Source organism: Puma concolor, chromosome D2 (genome assembly GCF_028749965.1).
Source record: "Puma concolor isolate L17-30 chromosome D2, mPumCon1.1.hap2, whole genome shotgun sequence".
NCBI classification, from domain to species: domain Eukaryota; kingdom Metazoa; phylum Chordata; class Mammalia; order Carnivora; family Felidae; genus Puma; species Puma concolor.
The window spans coordinates 45081030-45101923 of NC_141677.1; the positions used below are offsets into that span (position 1 = coordinate 45081030).

At 41.2% G+C, this 20894-nt stretch overlaps 1 protein-coding gene across 5 annotated transcripts in view; it reads right to left on the reverse strand.

The window, feature by feature from the left end:
• GRID1 (glutamate ionotropic receptor delta type subunit 1) overlaps window positions 1-20894 on the reverse strand; it is a 703600-nt gene that overhangs the window by 202599 nt on the left and 480107 nt on the right. For all 5 annotated transcript variants that reach the window (XM_086680178.1, XM_086680177.1, XM_086680176.1 and 2 more), the window contains 2 exons: window positions 19734-19895; window positions 18112-18231 (listed from right to left, as the gene is read on the reverse strand). In XM_086680178.1, coding sequence (XP_086536304.1) covers window positions 18112-18231; window positions 19734-19895 — 282 coding nt within the window. The remainder of the gene's footprint in view (window positions 1-18111; window positions 18232-19733; window positions 19896-20894) is intronic.

Consider the following 20894-nt stretch of genomic DNA (forward strand, 5'->3'; position numbering starts at 1 on the left):
GCATTTCATAACCATCAGAGAAACACAATATAAGCCAGATCCTACAACATAAATCCCATACTGTCAAAGATAAAACAAAAATTACTACTATAAGTGTTTAAAAAAGAGTAACCAATAATAAAAAAAAAAAAACCAAATCTTTAGTAGATGAATACTGGAGCTAACATACCAAGATTTGAACATAAATAGTACATCTAGGTCATGTCTATATGTTAAGATAAACAGAAGAAATGAGAAAGAGTCTGGCTAGTTGTAATTTTTATACAGGTAATCTGAATCCATAAAAAAAGAATTATAAAGACAGTCAAGAACTGTAAAATAAAAATAAAATTAGATATTCACTGAATCAGTGTAAAAACTGGTCCCAAGAGAAGATGGGGCTAGTTAACTCAAAGACATGTTTATACCTGATATTCAAATAAAGCTCAGAGAGTGGAAAAAAAGGGGGAAATACAGTACAAAAGACATAAGTTCCTGTTAAACATATCTAATAAATGTTTAATTGTCTGAAAAAAAGAGAGAAACTGTCATAAGCAACATTTAAAGAAATAATAGCTGAGAAGTTCTCAAATCTAATGAAATACATCAAACCATTGAATATAGCGGGATAAAGGGGAAAACACTATATATTCCTAGACACATTATACTCAAACTTCTGAAAATCAAAGATGGAGAGAATCTTAAAAGCAGCTTAAAAAATTGTACACACACACACACACACACACACACACACACACACACATACTCCATGGAAAGGTGCAACAATAAGAATGGTGGCTGACTTTTCAAAATAAAATTTATGTAGACAAAAGACTAATGAAATTATATTTGTAAAGTATTTTTTAAAATAACAGGAAACCTGATTTTGATACCTGGAGAAAATATACTTCAAAAAAAAATGATGATGAGGGTACCTTGTGATAATGGCCATGAAATAAAATGGTTGCAGAAACCCTCTTGTAGATAGCAAATTATGAGCACTTTTATTAGTTATTTTCTTCTCTTAATTTATTTAAAAGACCTATGACTGGAGTTCTAGCTAGTCCATGTTGGCATAAATCTACTCTAGCCCGTAGCTCCTGCTTGATGGACCTCTAATTTCTGGGCAAAATGCAAAAAACAATCACTTGAGGACTCTAACAGGTGACAAAAAATGTAGGCAGGATGTGGAAGGGCATCCAAAGTTAGAGAAGCAAACTGCATGCAGACGAGCTTCCTCTCTCTCTCTCTCGACACAGACAAAGAGATGGACTAGACACAGAGATATATGTATTACTTAATTGCACATATATGCATATGCATGTATATATATTATATATATGTATATATATAATATATATACACATATAAACCCCACTCCCCGTTTTTGCTCCATTTTACCCTTTAGGGGGCTCTTATTACGATCAACATGGTGGTGTTGGTGATAGCAATGGTACCTAAAGGTAGCATGGAAACCTGTCATTGCTCTACATTCAGTGAGCCTGAACATAGAACAAACAAAAATTATCCAATCTGAAGAAACAAATAGGGGCAGAAAAGGTTGAGAATGAGAGAGCCTGAGAACCTATTGGACAATATTAATATTGATATATGTACCATTAGAACCCCAGAAGAAAAGAAAAAGGTTTTCACACAGACACATACATACACACACACACGCACACACACGACATTTAAAGTAATAATTACAGAAATTTTCCCAGTATTGGTAAAAGCTATACATTTATGAATTCAAGACATTCAATGAACTCCCAAAAGCATATACACAATACATCTTAATCAAGTTGCTGAAAACCAAAGGCAAAAAATTTTGCAGCTGAGGAAAACAACACATTACATACAGGGGAACCAGGTTTGGGATGACCGTGGGTGTCTTGCAGAGAATACAGAGGTCAGGATAAAAAGCTGTCAACTTAGAATTCTATACCAAGTTAAAATATCCTCCAAGAATAAAGAATTAAGATCTTCTCAGAAAAAAGAGAAACTAGGAGAATTTTTTGCTAGAAGACCTGCACTACAAATAATGCTAAAGGAATTGTTACAGGCTAAAGAAAAACAATTTCAAAGGGAAATGTGGATCTCCCAGGGTAAAAGATGAATAAAAAATAAATGGTAAATATTTAAAGATTTTTTCCCCTCACTGGAAGTACTTTTAAACAAGTATGACTGCTGAAATTAAAAAAAAAATCATTATATTGTATACCTTGGGTTTCCAATGTATGTAGATATATATAACTCCTATAACACATAATAAATTAGAGATAAGCTGAGAGAATTATAGGAACCTATATGTTACAAGGTTTCTACATTTTATGTAACATAGTGTAATATTAACTCTAAGTAAACTGTGAAATACAGATAAATATAGATACAGACATATAGATATATAATGATAGATCCCTAAATAAGGCCCTTAAATATTGGTACAAAGAGATAAGACCCAAAACGAAATAAATAAACTAAAATGGAACATTAAGAATATTCAAATATGTAATCCAAAAGAAAGCAAGAAAGGGGGCACAAAATACCAACATAAAAAGAAAATAAAACAAATAACAAAATTGTAGACATAAATGCAACTCTATCAATAATTAGCTAAGATGGTAATGGTCTGAACAGATATTGACAGGGTGGACAAAAAGGAGCACCTTACTATGAGCTCCCTATAGAAGTCATAATTTAAACATAAATGCTAGACAGATTGAAAGTAAATAGGTGGATAATGGCAAAACTTATTAAGTTTTATGGAATGTAGCCAAAGCACTGCTTATGGGGAAATGTGTAGCTTTTAAAGCTTACATTAGAGAAAGACTAAAGATACAAAATTAGTAACCTGTTTCCATCCTTAATTAGAGAAAAAAAAAGAGCAAATTAAACCCAAAAAAACAAAAAAGAAGGGGAATAATAAAGTTAAGAGAAGCATTCATTGAATTTGAAAACAGAAGAACAACAGAGAAAAATCAATGAAATCAAAAGCTGGCTTTTGAAAAAATCAATAAGACTGATAAAACTAGTAAGACTGACCAAGAAATAATGACACAAATCACCAATATCCCCAGTGAAAATGAGACATCACTACAGACTTTAAAATGATAAGGAAATATGGGGTGCTTGGGTGGCTCAGTCAGTTGAGCATTTGACTTTGGTTCAGGTCATGATCTCACGGCTCATGAGTTCAAGCCCCATGTCGGGCTCTGTGCCAACAGCTCAGAGCCTGGAGCCTGCTTTAGATTCTGTGTCTCCTTCTTTCTCTCTGTCCCTCTTCCATTCACTCTGTCTCTGTCTCAAAAATAAATAAAACATTTAAAAATTTGTTACATAAAATAAAATAAAATAAAATAAGTAATAAGGAAATATTATAAATAATTATATGCTCATAAATTAAACAACTTATATGATTAAGGACCAGTTCCTTAAAAGACATAAACTATCATAATCCCTCATGAAGAAATAGATAACCAGAATATCCTAAATATATATTAAATGCATAAAATTTATAATTAAAAACCTTTCAAAAAAGAAAATTTCAGGCATAGATGATTTCATTGATGAAATCTACCCAACACTTCAGGAAGAAATAATGGCTACTTTATACAATCTTTTCCAGAAAATGGAGGGAGCACTTGTGGGTGTATGACACAAAAATATTCGTTGTACAAACTGAATAGTAATAGCTTGTAGGGTTTTAAAATACATGCAGATCCACAGTTATGAGAGAGAAAATAATATTTTAAAAATAAACCACTCAAGGCAAAAAAGGAAGAGAAAACAAAGAATATGAAGTATGTGGATCAAACAGAAAATGAATAAGAAAATGATGACCATAAACCCAAACAGATTAGCCATTACTTGGAATGTAAACAGACAAAATAGCATCAATCAAAAGTCGAGAATTGTACTGTACCGAGAAGGGGATTAATAGCTTTAAAAGAAAAGAAGAAAAACAAAATTAAGTTATGTAACCAAACATATCAAGAAGCCATTGAAAAGAATAACAAATCATAGTAAAATAAATACAACTAAAAGCCCTGGACATTATGTAAGAGGCAACCAAAGGAGACCTTTGAGAGATAGGAAGCACAGCAAATGGGTCAGGGACCTTAGGACTGGAAGCACACAGTGGCAGAGTGTCTTATGGTCCCCAATCACCAGAAGAAAACATCTCAGGCCTGGAATTGGGAACTTCCAATCTAGCCCGAGGAGGCTAATTCTTCCCCAGTCAGCCCAGCCCGGAAGCACTGGCCTGGGAAATCCCTCAGGAGCTTCTCCAGCAACAAATGGCCCAGCCTATGAAATGCTTCCCCTCCACATCAGCCTGAGTCTCTGGTGACCCATCATGAGACACCTGGGCAGTTGGGCAGTCACCAACAGGGGTGATTCCACCACTACAAGTGCCCAATCCACTAGGCCTCATTGTCTCCATAGGTCTGAGAATCCCCATCTCACTGACAGTCACCAGGTAGCATTAACAGGGTGAATCCTGCCATAATCAGGGCTCAGCCAGGGAAGTGCCCTCTATTCCCCAGAGGCAGGGTGATCTGACCACAAAAGCCCAGGCTTGGGAAGTGGTCTTCACCTTCATAGGCCAGAGACTCCCTTCCTTTAACAAGAGGTAGCAGGTGACCCATCCTAGAGAAAACGCATTCACTCTCTCAGGAAGCCTGAAGAGGGAACAACAGAAACCCCCGAAGCACCAGATAAACTAAGCCAACCAAAATAACATCAGCTCTTAAAATTAAGTAGTCATTGGAAACACAGCAGACAAAAGTAGGACAGACTTATGTGCTAAAACTAAAGAGGGTAACTCCCTACTAAAATAAAAGATTTAAATAGAACACAGCCTCCTAAGAAAATTACCACAATGTTCGGAATATAGTAAAAAAAAAATTACCCATCATACCAAGAACCAGCCAAATATCAATTTGGATGAGAAAAGACAATCAACCAATGCTAAGACCAAGATGATCAGATGTTTGAATTATCTGATAAGGATTTTAAAGGTCACCATAAAAATGGTGCAACATGCAATTACAAATCTTTTGAAACAAATGGAAAAAAAAAGAAAATCTCAGTAAAGGGAGTATAAAACAGAACAAAATGGAAGTCATGCAACTGAAAAAATACAATAACAAAAATTTAAAAACTCACTGGGTGGAATCAATCATAGAATTTAAATGGCAGGATATAGAATTGGCAACTGGAGAACAGAGCAACGAAATTTATCCAACATGAGTGGCAGAGAGAAAATAGACTGAAAAAGAGATGAATAGGACCTCAGCTAGGGACTTGAGGGACAAAAGACCTAACCTTCATTCCACTGAAATCCTGGAAGGAGAAAAACAAAAAGAGAAAGAAAGAGTGTTGTTAGCAATTTCCTGAATTTCATGAAAGACATATAAACCTACAGCCTCAAGAACATAGGAATGCAAACAGGATAAATTCAAAGAAATCCACATCAAGACACCTCATAAGAAGACTTCTGAAAATCAAAGATGAAAAAAAAAATCTTGAAAGCATCTAGAGAGAAACTATCTAGAAGAAAACCAATTTCAATGACAGTGCATTCTCCTCTGAAACCATGGAGACTAGTAGAAAATGGTACAACACTTCTCCACGTATCACTTCTCTCAACCACAAATTCTGTATCTGGCAAAACTATCCTTCAGGGATGAAGAAGAAATAAAGACACGATCATATGAAGGGAAACTAAAAGAATGTGCAGCTAGCAGACCCTTAAGATTGCCAAAGGACATTTATTAAACAAAAAGGAAAGGATAAAATAATTCTTGGAGCATCAGAAATACAAAAAAGAACAGCAAAAAGAGCAGAAATGAGTATATACATACCATAGACCGTCCTCTTCCTAAGTTTTATAAACCATATTTGATAATTAAAACATAAATTATAACACCCTCTGCTACTCAAGACAATGATATTTGAAAGTGAAGCAGGGAGAAGGGATGTAAATGAAAGGAAGATTTCCAGACATCACTTGAAATGACAAAATGCTGATATGGGTAGACTGTCACATGCACGCGTGCACACACGTACAAATGAAACTGAGAAAGTCTGAAACCGAATCAGATTCATGAACTGTATCAATGTCAATATCATGGTTGCTTTGCTGTACATGAGTATCACAAGATGTTACCACTGGGAGAAACTTAATAAAGGGTACACTTGATCTCTATATTTCTCTATATTATTTCTTATAATTGAATGCTAATTATGTTAATCTCAAAATAAAAGTTTAATTTAAAGAAGAATATTCTGAGAAGAATGAGAAATCAGAAAGTACCAAACTTTCCAAATATTGGAACATATTATAAAATATGAACATATTATAAAATAATAACAACCCAAACAGCAAGGTATAGGATTGATATAGAAAAAGAAAAATCATAAACAGCATCCAAAAGGGAAAAAAATCTATATGACTTACTATATTTACAGGAAAAAGGAAAAATATAAATTTTATAATTATATTAGTAGATGTAAAAGAGCCTTTGACTGAATTAATACCCCTTTCTTTTTTTTTTTAAATTTTTTAACGTTTATTCATTTTTTCATAGAGAGAGACAGAGGGTGAGTGGGGGAGGGGCAGAGAGAGAGGGAGACACAGAATCTGAAACAGGCTCCAGGCTCCAAACTGACAGCACAGAGCACGACGCGGGGCTCCAACTCATGGACCGTGAGATCATGACCTGAGCTGAAGTCGGGCGCCCAACCAACTGAGCCAACCAGGTGCCCCTTAATACTCCTTTCTTGATAAAACTGTTAGCAAACCAGAAACTCAGGGGAATTTTCTCAATCTTAAAACAAACACCTACTAAAAATGTGCAGCAAATATAATGTAAAATTGTGCATTATAAAAAGCTGTCCTCTGAGACCAAGAACAGGATAAGAATGCCCACTATCCCTACCTTTATTCAACTTGAATTAAAGACCCTAAGTAGTGTGATAAGGTAACAGGAATGAATAAAGCTATAAAAATGGGAAAGAAAAAATAAAATTCTCATTTTTCATATATGATGTGACTATGTATACACAAAATCTTAAGAATCTATAAGTAAACTATTGGAATAAATCAGTGAATACTTCACTAGAAGCAAGTTTAATATACAAAACCAATATTTCTATATACACACAACAAACAAATAGAAAAATAAGTTTGATTATATACTATCTACAATACAATCACAAATATTAATATGGGGTGGGGATCAAACAAAAATTATTCAAGATCTCTATAGTACAAAACTACAAAACTTTCCTGAGGGAAATTAAAAATCTAAATAAATTGAGGGGTATAGTATGTTCACGAACTGGATCACTCACTCAATATTTGTAAGATATTAACTCTCTAAGGTGATCCAGAGTCCATGCAATCTCACTGAAAATCCCAGACTTTTGTGGGGTGCCTGGGTGGCTCAGTTGACTGAGCATCCAAGTCTTGACTTTGGCCCACGTCATGATCTTATGGTTTGTGAGACTGAGCCCTGCATCAGGCTGACATTATTTTTTAATATATCTTGCCTCCAAAACACACCATACACAGAGACTGATTCCAGATGTAATGGAGATACAAAGGAGAAGTGTAAAACAAAACATTTAGAAGAAAAATAGGATGACAGCTTCATGTTCTTAAATAGGTATACATCTTTTAAACAGCACACCAAATGTAGTAAACAAACAGGGAAAAAAATAGTCAACTAGATAAAACACATTAAAATTCAGAATTTCTGTTCATTAAAAGATGTCATTAAGAGCATTAAAGAGGCAAGGCACAGCATGTGAGAAAACAATTCCAATACACATAAAGGACAACATATCTAGTTCACCTACAAATCACTAAGAAAAAGGCTGAAAACCAAGTTTTTAAAAAAAAATGCATGAAAGACCTGAACAGGCATCTCACAAAGGAGATCTCCAAATGACCAATAAACACTTGAAAAGAAGCTCAACATCATTAATCATCATGGAAATGAAGTAACCCTAGTGAGAAACCATTACCTACCCAGCAGAATGGCTAACATGTGAAGGACTAACAATCCAAGTTAGTTCACTGAGGGTGAGTGAAGGACAGATGACGCTCTTAGGAAAAACCCATAGGTATGTAAGCCGGTAACAAGCATTTTAGAAAAGTGTTTAGCAGTATTTGTTAATCACACACATACTTTCTGACCTAGTAATTCCATGCTCAGGTATATATACCCAACAGAAAGACATATATAATGCATCTAAAGACAAAACCATGCACCTAAGAATGTATGTTCCCCAAAAACATGCATCTAAGAATATTTAAAGTGGGATTGTTGGTAATAGAAAAATCTGGAAACAGCTCAAGTGCCTTCAACTACAGAATAAAGTATGAAATAGTCACAAAAGGTATATTATACATCAATATATATTAATTATGTCTTTTTATTTTCTGTGTTTCTGATGCTTTGCTATCCAGGGTCCTGCTAATCCTTAGAGAGACCGCCCCTTCTAGGACTAGCCAATTCCCAGTGACAGTAAATGACTCTCTTGCAGGGGTGCCTTTAATATGCAAACTAACCAATCCAGAGCCTGTCTCACCACCCCCCGACCACCTGCTTTATGGAGCATTTTCACTCTGGGCTACTATTCCTTTGCCCTCATCCTAGGGTGAAATATCAGACAACTCAGAGCAGCCCCTACATCCCAGAGCCTGTTGAAACTAATGTCATTTCAAACCCAATACTGACTCTGCTTACCCTGTCTCACTATTCCTGCAAAAACCACCATAAAGGCTCTTGTCCACATTTTCCCCCACGCCCTTTGCCTCCTGACTGACTCTGGCACTTCCCTTTGTAGCCCTGTGTGGTGTGACATTGGCCACCTCCAGGGAACTGTTAACAAAGTATCGTTTCAACCTTAGGCATCTCCTGATCTGGTGTCCTCACCATACTTGATTAACGATAAAACCTACATTAAAAAAATTTTTTTAATGTTTATTCATTTTCGAGAGACAGAGACAGAGTGTGAACGGGAGAGGGGCAGAGAGAGAGGGAGACACAGAATCTGAAGCAGGCTCCAGGCTCTGAGCTGTCAGCACAGAGCCTGATGCGGGGCTCGAACTCATGAACTGTGAGATCATGACCTGAGCTGAAGTCAGATATTTAACCGACTGAGCCACTCAGGTGCCCCAAAACCTACATTTTAAAATACAGTAAGAATGGGGCGCCTGGGTGGCGCAGTCGGTTAAGCGTCCGACTTCAGCCAGGTCACGGTCTCGCGGTCCGTGAGTTCGAGCCCCGCATCGGGCTCTGGGCTGATGGCTCAGAGCCTGGAGCCTGTTTCCGATTCTGTGTCTCCCTCTCTCTCTGCCCCTCGCCCGTTCATGCTCTGTCTCTCTCTGTCCCAAAAATAAATAAACGTTGAAAAAAAAAATTTAAAGAATGAATAAACTAAAAGTACATGCAATAATAATAATGAAACTCACAAACGTGACATTGAGCAAAAGAAGGCAGTTACAAAAGAGTATGGAGTGTGTGCATTAGATGTCAATAGTATTTCCGCTGGTGGGTGTAGTGACAAGAAGGAGGCACAAGGGTTATGCTGTAGTCACTGACGATGTTCTGTTTCTTGATGGGGATGTAGACATGCATGAGCATGTTCACTTTTTGAAAACACACTGTGATTTACTCATGATTTAGGCACTTTGCTATACGAGTGTTACATGTCAGTTTACATTAGGAAAACGACTAAGATTCAGCCACAATTATATTCAGAATAAAATAGAATGCATTCCAAAACAGGAAAGAACAAATTATCTGATACCTCATGGAATAAGTTCAAAAATCAACAATAAGACAAACACTAGGCAGCAGGGAGACGCGAAGAAAAACAAATCAATTAATTAGAGAAACATAAAATACAACAAAATTGATTAAACAAATTAGACCTAGTTCTTTGAAAAAGATCAATAAAGAAATTCTGTCTAGTCTAACCAAGAAATAAAGGGAGACAACACAAATACACAACAGTAGCAATGAAAACAGAAATCTTTCAACATATAGATACTTTCTAAATTATTGCAAATATTATACAGAGTTTTAGTAATGAATTTGAAAATACCAGTGTTATACAAGATTTTCTGTAAAGTAGACTACTAAAAATTACTCAAAGAAATGTAGAAATCAGGAAAGAGAATTTCCAAAACATCAGAGTAATAGCTCTAAGACCAACAACCAGCCCAGGTAACTTTAGGAGTTAAATGTTTTCCAACTTTACAGAGCTCTGTCCCTCTAAGTGCAAAAGAGTGAACGATTCTCTACCCATGTTATGCAGGGAGTACAAGCCTAACACAAGTTGAACACAAGCATCTGAGAGAGAAACTATAGGTCAATGTCACATATCCATGTAGGTGGAAAATCTCAACAGCAATAACAAAAAAGCAAAACCATCACTGTATAAAAATGGGTAGCCAGGCTCAACTCCTGGGAGAGGTTTCCTCATTTATAAAAAGGAAACAACACACACAAAAAAATGACCCTCTTCTTCCACTTGCTACTGTCTCTCTGGGTATGACAGCTGGAACTACCACAGCCATCCTGAAATTATGAAGAGAGCTCAGACTACACCCTGGGGCCAGGCAAGTAGAAAGATGAAAAAGACCCAAGCCTTTGATCTGGGCACAGAACGTCTGCCTTGGCCAACTCTGGAGCTACCCTAGCACCAGGCCTCTTTTTATGTGAGATAATAAGTCTTCCTTATTGTTTAATCCACAGGAGATGAGCATTCTGTTACCTGCAGACAAGTGCATTCTAAAAGTATACAAAGATTAATTATATTGAACCTGAGAGGGGAAAAAAGGGAGAAAAGAGTTTAAGAATGTTTTAAAAGTCAATGGTGAGATATGGCAAACTTAGCAGAGCACATGATAAATGTGATGTTCAAGTCAATAGGGAAAGGAAGGATTCCTGAATAGTAGGAACCAATACTGAATAACGTAAAAGTTAGGTCATCACATCAAAATTTATCCCAAATCAATCCCAAGTAGATGGCAGATTACACGGAAATAAAATCAAACCGTAAAAATACTAGAAGAAAGTATGGGTGAATAGTATCTACTCTGTGAATTGGGTACGACTTTCTAAAAAATACAAATACATAAACTGTTAAGTGTCTCTATGTGAAATTATTTTCTTCAGAGGCAAACAGTTAATGGGAAGAAAATATTTGACACAAATAACTATCAATTCCCTTCTGAAAGACTGGTTATAGGAACTGACAAGAAAAACGTCATCCCCAATATAAAAGAACAAAGGATCTAAGATGTAATTTACAAAATATGAAATACAACTGACCAATGACTATATTTTTAAGTGCACAATTCCACAAGAAATGGAAATTTATCAACATTATGTTTACATGCTGCTATCAAATTGGCAAAAATGTTTAATATATCACTCAATGTTTTAAGCATAGGATCCAACAGAAACTTCCATATACTACTAGTGGATGTAAAAATTATTAAATCTTTCTATAATCAATTTGAAAATAGGTATCAACTATATAAAGAACTTTAAAAAATTATTGTCCTTGGTTTGGTAATTCCCCTCCTTAAGAAGTAGAAGGACATAAATATAGATGCAATAAAATTGCATATATTTTGGAAGTCCATTCCAACATTATTCCATAGTATTATGATATAAATGCCTAAACATTCACCGTATAGGAAGACAAAATAAGTGATGGCTCCTTGTAAGCTGAGAAATGTGTTTCCATTAAAAATCATAGTAAAGAAGAGTGAAAGCAATGAGAAAATGCTTCCAATATAGCATGAAGTGGGAAAGTCAGGATATAAAATGTATGTACAATAAACAGCAATTTGATCAATATACATATCACTTTCTCTATCGCTATGAACAGAGCAAGGGAAAAAAAAGAAAAAAAAAGAAAAAAGAAGGCAAAAGCACCAGAAATGCTAACAGTATTTATTCCTCGATTCAGAGATCATGGCTGACTTTTATATTCTTCTTTTCATTTATCTGTATTTTCTAATCATTCTACCCTAAATGAGCATGTATTGATGCTATCTTCAAAATGAAGTGATACATGTACTTAAAATGAAATACTTAATTGTATCTTTTCCTTATCCCTTTACTCGGATCAAGCTGCAGGGTTTGTTTTGGTTCTCAGTTCTATCAAAAGTGGTTCTGCACAAGGGTTCGGAACGGTTGACATTTTACTCGGGAAATATGCTGCAAGAATGCTAATCCATGATGAGACTGAAGTTTATTTCTCTTCTGTGACTCACTGTGCACAGCTGGGAGCCTCTATCAGAGCAGCTTCATAGACACACTGCACAATACTCTGGCTGAATTCTCCCAGCCCCACCACTGCCCATCTCTCTTTCCTCACTGCTCAATCTACGACGTAGCTCCTGGTACCAGCTGCTGGAGCCGCCAGGTAAAGGATTCCACCTGTGCCCTAAGAGGCAGTCTCTACTTCATCACTAGAGCTATCCTGTCTACTGGCTGCTGCCTCTTCCACCTGGCCTCACTGCTTAAAACTTCTGAACCCTGAGAATGTGGGACGATTTGTTAACACAGTGTGGCAGACCTGGGCAAGAATGTTAATGATGCATGTTCAAACCCCTGGAGGGCTGGGGTCCTAAGGCATGGCGATCACTACATGATGAGCAATTATGACTCTGAATTATCAGCAGTCACGGACCCTCCCAGGGACATGATATCAAGGAGGGCATTTGATTCCTGTCCAAAGCCAGCTTTCATGAAGAATGGAAATTGACAGAGAAAACGGAAGAAGCATCTTAAACTGGTTAAAGGAGAATGAAGGCCTCCTAGTTCCTCGGGTAATTACTGGAATGAGGAGGCTGAGCCAAAGGCGTTGGTGGAACTTCAGCAGGCTCTAGACCAACAGGAAACGGCTCTGAGGCCCTAATGCTGGCTCTGGAGGTGGTGGGTAGGGTGGGGTGACAGGAGGATGGGGTGGAAAGTAGAGTGAGGGGGTCATGGAACCGCATAGTCCTGAGTTCAGAAAAAATGCCCCAGGTCCTCTGCTACAATCACCCTCAGGTAATCTGCCCTCCAGCCCCAGCACAGTCACATGATTGCTGGTGCTACATAACTGAGTCTTTCCAGTCTCTGGGCCTCAGTTTCCCAAGAGGAGCTGCTCAAAAAACCACAGAGATACTGGGGATGGGAAAGATGGGGCAGGGGAGCTCAGGGTCCCCTACCCCAATTCCCTATCTATGCAACCACTCCATGTCTGCTTCTACAACTATTTAATGTATTTGGGTTCCAAGAAGATTCTGCTGGAACAGATTTTCTAGGACTAAAGTAAAGCTTGAAAACACTGGACTAAATTCTTTCTCAGTCTCTTGGCTCTCTGTCACAAGGAACAGAAACAGCCCATTCTCTCTCATCACACCAGAGTATTCTTTGTCCTGGAATGCCAACACATAGAGCAAACTCATAGGCTTTCCTGATGCTTTCTGCCCACCTTCCCACCCTCCTGGCCAAGGAGACAGGCCAGTGAATCAGGTGGATAGCGCCCATGGGAAATGAAGTTCAAAGGGCCTTCGGGCATCAGGCAGTTTCCCTAGGGTGTCACTGCAGCAGGGACTCTTGTGTTAGTGGAAGGAAATGTGTCTCCCACATCAGTATCATTGGGATGGAAAAGGGTGGAGATCCTCAGCAATCATGTCACAGAAAAATGTTTCTGCAAGGCTGTAGCTTGTGTCATACTTGTGGGAAAAAAATACACCCACGTTTTCCTTCTTCCTTTAATCACACCAAAACAGTTCTAAAAACAAAATTTCATCAGAGGCCAAGTTCCCAGCACACTCTCCCTCATGGTCTTTATATAAGGAGTGGATATCTGGTCCCATGCATAGAAGGGGGAACGGTCAGTGCCGGTCACACAGAGCCCTCCTCCTGTCTCTGGCCTCAGGCCTTGGCTATTGCCCAGGGAGCTTCAAGGTGGAAGGCCACGTTCTTTTTCTTAAGTTCATTTATTTTGAGAGAGACAGAGACAACATGAGTGGAGCAGGGGCAGAGAGCAAGGGAAAGAGAGATGCCAAGCAGGCTCCACACTGTCTGCACAGAGTCCAACATAGGGCTTGATCCCATGAACCGTGGGAGTATGACCCAAACCGAGACCAAGAGTCGGATGCTTAACCAACTGAGCCACTCAGGCACCCCATGGAAGGCCATGTTCTAAGCCTGCCTAGAAGTGTCTGCTCTTTTGGGGTCTGGGATAGAATGCTCGGAGATGGGGTGTGGCCCCACCTGCCAGAAGCTGATGGCCCACGCCACACAGGAGAGTACTCACTGCCCAGTGCTGCATCAGGGTCATTACACCAACTGACCCCCTGATTCGACCAGGAGACCTGTATTATCTGCACCTCCCATCTGAGAAAATGAAGGTTCAGAGAAGGGAAGTGGCTGCAAAAACTCAGGAGAAGCAGATCCAGGAGTGACACAAAGGCCCCCAAGTCAGTGAGACAACATATGTGTAAGGCACCTATGTTCACAGTAGGTGTTCAGTGGTCCCTGCTCTGTTCCCTCCTGTCCTATGCTAAACAACTTTTCCATACCCCAACCTTTGGTAACTTCCTGACAGGTGGTTTCCCACAATCCCACCCAGTTCATGTCATAAGCTAAGGACATTTGCCTGAGTAAGCCCGTGGGACTCTCCTTTGCAGATTTCTGTCTGAACAAAGAGAAAGCCAAGTAGCAACTATGGAGCTCTGATAGTAACAAGCATGCACCTCCAGGTAAAATGCCAGGCCAAGTCCTATGGGAGCCTGACGTGACTTTCCAGCAAAGCCTGCTCCCCACGGGGTTGCTTGGTGATCACCCATGCCAGACAGCTCCAAGCCGAACACAGAGATGATTGATATTTTGCCGGGAGTTACACAGTAGGCTCGTGACATAGACCTTTGATTTTGCCATCCAGCACTCCCTCAACAAGAACGCACTTCCTGGATGAGATAATTTAATTAGTATTTGTCCAGCACCCTGCAGCGAAAGGCAATCACCTACCCCTTCCATCCTCTGAAGGGGCTGAGTAATCCACAGTCTCTTGATGCCATTTAATCTAAAACGTCTGGGTGACTCACCCTCCCTGAGATTCCCCTCCAGAGTATTTACCTTAAGAAAACATCCATTTGTTCCCTAATTTAAACAATTCCTCTTGGTTTAAATCTTAAAGAAACTACTTGGTTTTTGTTTTTGTGCCCGTGTTTGTTTGTTTGCTACAGTTATTTTTAAAGTTATATATACATATGCGTATTTATATATACCTATATACTTGTATATACATATATACATATAGGTATACATATATAATTAAGATATATTTATTATAATAACAGCTTACAGAATATATAAGATATAGAATTTATATAAATATAAGTAGAGAGAGAGAATAGAATATATACATATATTGAGATAAGCACCATTTTTGCAGAAAACCCCTGACCCTGCTCTAACATGACAGCATCTAGCAGTCAGCCCAATTGGCTCCTGTAACCATTCTGAATTGGGTGTGGCCAAAGAGATGCGGTTGAGGGGGGCTCCTCAGAGGTGCCCCTGCTTCCTTAGAATGAATGATCTCTGCCTTTGTGTGTTTCAGGACCCGAACCCTCAAATCTGCTCTCCACCCTAAACTTTACTTTTAGGTCACACCAATTTCCCAGCCCTACCCTTCACAGCTCTGTCTTCTACCAGGAACCATAGCCCAGAGCTGCCTTCAAATGCTGCCCTAAGCCTAAGCACTCTGCCCCAGTCCCCTTGCCTTGCTTCATCCTGAAACCTCCCAGACCTTGTTTGAATGCACCCTGGGCCTGAATAACAAACATTTGCTATGGTAAATCCCATTCCCCGCTTTCCAGATAACTTCTCCTTAGCAGAGATAAGCTGCCAGGCAGACAGATAACAACTGGGATATGCAGTTATTAAGGTCAGATTTTAAAATGACAAAAGGATACGTTTTAAAATAAAGCCCACTTGAAAATCAGCTTCCCTTCCAACTCAATTACATTCAGGCCTCCTGCTCTCTGAAGCTCCTTAGACTGAGAGATTCCAGCTCCCATTGGCTTTGGGGGTATTGGAGGAGAGTTGCCATGGCAACATGGAAGGCCCAGACACCTGAAACAGGAAGTGAAGGACACGGGTGCCTCTGGGTCTCTCAGGCACCTGGAGCTGCCAGTGTGGCCCTATGAGGCAGGGGCCCCCACAGCCAATGTTCCCACCTACTGTGGGACCTTGTTGAAGCTAAGCTCAAAGAAGGGTGATGGGGGCAGCAAGGGAGCCAGCAGGCAGGGCCTGAGTGTCTCCAGCCTCTCAGGACCACGGGGATGAAGGCACGTATGGTAGCAGATGTGAACAGTCGCTTCAGCAGGTAGCTACACTCTGCAAGACCGTGTTGTAACAGAGTGACTAAAAGGGCTCCCCGATGCTGGTTTCTCCTCACCAGCTGGAAGTCCTAACACAAGCCAACTTCTGTTGCCATCATGAATGACCCAGACCAATGCTGACTACCCATCCCTGGCCCCAACCAAGCCTCACAGCTTTGGGCATCCCTAGTAGACATCACAAGCCACCCCTGATGCTCTTGACATTGCACATCACACCTGGGTCCTCCAGGGTTATCACACCATAGTAGCCAACTCACTTTACGATGGCACAAACAAACCTCTGAGCTCAAAAATATCATCAAACGATGTTTGTCACTGTTGCACCATGACCAATTATTGAACCTCTTATTATTTAAATGACCAACCTATGACTCCACTTTCTGTCATAAGATGGGCTGAAACCCCCCAACTCCCACATCACATATGGACCCCCAGCCATCCCAGTCTCTTGGTGGTGACGACCATCCCCAGCATGTCCTCTAGCCCTTACACCCACCACCATTCCATACATGTATCCTTCTACCTGCTCCTCAAAGAGCACAGCCAAAGAATCCCCTCACCCAGATTCTCAATATCCCAACAGCACGTTAGCCTTTCCTGCCCCTCCACCACCCCCAGCTAATGCTGGAGGCCAGGCTAGAGGGCTCATTGCCAAGGGTTTATCCTGCCCTGAAGAGAGCTCACTATGCCCTATTCATCTTTTGGGCACTAATTAGTAGAGATTTCCTCCTTTCAAGTGTATAGAAATATATGTGTGTGTGACTATATGAGCCTGTGCCCAAGTGTATGCCAACTAGTTAATGGCCCAACAAACACTGGGCCTTCTATGAGGACCATTCCTAGGAGTGCATCTAAGCCAGCTGGGTGACCTGGCCCTGGGCAGCCAGCCACAGGCCTTTACCTGCAACCCCATCATCAGCCCCACACTGGCTCACAATAACCACATCTGAAGTTCTTGGATAACTGTTCCAATACCTTTCTTGCTACATTGACTTCTTGGTCCTAATACCTACCAGACTCTTGACTTCACAAGCCTCCCCTTAACTTTGGAGTTCCAACTCTGAGGAAAGGCTACCTTCCTCACCCCCAAGTCTTCAGCCCTGAAAATCTCCCATAGGAGGAGAGAGAAAAAGGCAAAGTATCACCAGAAAGAGACCCCAGGCCAGACACTTGCATTAGCACCGAATAAAGTAGCCTAACCCCACCCTGAGCTATGTAGCTTGTCTGCCTCTCCCATCTCCCTCCACTGGGCTCCACTGCTCCCTGCTTCCCACACTCCTCGTGGCTCATTTTTCTGTTCTTAGATCTGGGGGGGAACCGGCCGTAACAGCAGACTCCTGCCTCAGCCACAGTTACACCTGTCCCTCCGGTTGGGCTAATTTTGGCCACTCTGGGGAAAATACATTATCCCTTCCAGCCTCAGCCTAGGCCTGCATGGTTGGCCATCCAGGGCCAAGCAGTGAGACCAGGTGGTGCCAGGGGCCCTGCTGTACTCAGAGACTGTATTAGCAGAACTTCCTGGCTGAAAACTACTCTTAGTCTTCTCCACACTGTGCCCCATAAACACCAGCATCAATGGCAGCAGCATCAGAGAGAGACAGGAAGAGGGGATTTTTGTGCTGGTTAACACCTGCTCAGAACACAGAACCAGTGACCCAGCCACAGGAGGAGAGGGAGAAGGGTGCCCTGATGCTTACCTTCCTCATGTCTTTGCCAAAGGTCTCACTATAGGTTGTGCCGAGGATTTCAAACTGGACGTAGGGATTCGAGCTGTCCTCCCGAAACTCCATCACCCCTGTGAGGCCAGTGATGTGGCCCTGCAGGAGAGAAGGAAAACCCATTGAGGAAAATATGGATGGAAGGGATAGAGTCCCAAAGACAAAGAAGGGAAGGAAGTAGTCACCAAGAAGGGGACAATCAAGATCTTGAGGAAGCACCAGACAGGCTATAAATAAGGACCGGGCTGCTAGCAGTCCTATAGCCGCAGAGCAAGATTGACACTTCCTAGACCGCTGCTCACAGGGGAAATCCCTAAGGCTTGCACTTGATATTCAGGTGGTCAGTATGATTAGAGCACATGCTCTGTGCCACATATCGTGCTTGCTATATAGGTCAAAAAGTGACAGTTCTGTCTCCACCCTCCTGGAGCTCACAGTCTTCCCGTGCATCCTGCTCCATGGGTCACCTTAGCCTGAGCCAAAAGAAAAGTCAAAGGTCAACAGAGCCTTTGGGCAGCAAAGCATGAGCACTAGAGGCCAGCACCAGCTCAAGTCCTGGCTTTGCCACCTGTGTCACCTTGGGCAAGCCATCTCCCATCATCTCCAGCCTGAAGTTAATTAGATCCACATCACAGGGCTTGCAAGGGCCAAAGGATAAAATGTGTACAAAGCACAGTGTCTGGCACAGACTGTCTGTGGTGGGTGTGCAAGCCCTGCCCCCTTCTCAGGCCATTCAGTGGGTTCCGTAGAAGCAGGTGGCAGAGGGGCTGAGGGAGCCTATGGCAAACCCCCTCTCCCTTCAACCCACCCCATCCCTAGGGTGGCGGTTCCATCCAGCCGTGGGAGCTGGGAGACCATGAGCTGGGAGAGTCCCAGATCCTGAGCTGGCCAAAGAGGGGCCCAAGCTCTGGCTCAGGCTGCAATAGATTCAACCAACACCGGAATACGTTCACTGCTATTGACAGTGCACACAATTTATTGTGACTACAATTCCTAGCACTATAGATTTCCCTAAATGCTCTTTTGAAGCCTCTGAAAGCCAATTCACTCTAACAAGTCTTCTATGGATTACCCAATTCACTTCAAATTCAGCCTTCCAACTTGGTGTCGTGCCTGAGTGTGTGCGACAGGTCATAAATGCAGAACACATGTGCACACACACGAACACACACAAGCTAAAGTCTTAGCGATCAGCACGTGTACTGCATACTGAGACAGCCTCTTATGAATAGTGGCCACCTGCATGGTAGGGTATCTGGCTCACCGGAGCTGGGCAGTTGCCTCCATTGGTTGCTTAAGCAACTCTAAAGTCCAATCTTGTTGTAGAAAACAGAGAAAACAATAATAATAAATCTATGAAGCCCAACTCACCAGCCCTAAATGCTGGGAAAGGAAGAGTGGCAAGGAGGGAGGTCTGTGGGGGGCCTGCAGGGACAACCACACAAAGAGCTCAGTTTCAGACCACCTGCTCAAGGGTGTGTGTGTGTGTGTGTGTGTGTGTGTGTGTGTGTGTGTGTGTGTCTGTGTGTGTCTGCACACATGTGCATGCAAGGAAGGACCTGTCTTCAGCCTTAGCCCAATGGGTGTCCCCTTACACACACCTTTTTGATCGTGTCCAGCATGGACCTTCCTCCATTCCATGGCTTGGTGGACTTGCGTATACAGTTCAGGCTCGCCATGCTATGCCACTTCCGGTCCTCCAGCTTCCGGTGGAAGGCATTGGCCAGCATCAGGACACTGTCATACAGGTAGAGGTTGGAGATCTGCAAACACAAAGGCGGTGAAACCCTTTCCACTGATGCATTTTCAGAGAAGGGGAGCAGCAGAGGCCTTGGGTGATCCAGGATGCCAACACTAACAAGTGGTGCCAGTATCTATACCACAATCCTCTAGCTTCTAGTTGTTCATTCAAAAACCTTGGGGCACCTGGGTGGCTCAGTTGGTTAAGCGACCAACTTTGGCTCAGGTCATGATCTCGCAGTTCGTGAGTTCAAGCCCCACGTCTGGCTCTGTGCTGACAGCTCAGAGCCTGGAGCCTGCTTCTGATTCTGTGTCTCTCTCTCTCTCTGTCCCTCTCCCATTCACACTCTGTCTCTGTCTCAAAAATAAATAAACGTTAAAAAATTTTTTTAAACAAAAAAACCCAAAAACCTGGCCAGGCACTGGAGTCTTAAGCAGAATAAGAACTAGCCCTGATTCAGGAACTAGAGTGGGAAGTGGATCTGTACATCATGAGAACAAGCATGGCCATCACCATGGTTGAGACTTGCACCCAGGCTTTGTGCAAGACTGGAATGGGGCATCCTGCTCACATAACACAGGATGGAGGGAAGGATAGACAGAAAGGATAGACAGAAGGATTAGTACGATAAAGGGTAGAGAGCATTACAGGGAGGCAGAATTATGCAAAGGCATGAAGGTACAAAGGAGTGGGGTCAGGTAGGGCAGGGTCCACCAGCAGTGATCAGATATGAAAGATTTTAGACTTTGTGGACCTTAAAGTCTCTTTTGCAATGCTCAGCTCTGCTCTTACTGCAGAAAAGCAGCCAAAGACAGTATGTAACAAAGGATGTGCCAATAAATCTTTATTTTAAAAAATAGGCAGTAAGCTGGATTGAGCTGGAGACTACAGTTGGCCAAGCCTTGGGGTCGAGGGATTGAAAACAGTGCCAAATATCTGTATTAATGGGTACAGTAGAGATGAAGTGGGATCAAGGGGGAGGTAGGGATCAGGGATCTAGCCATGTTGAGCCTCATGGGCC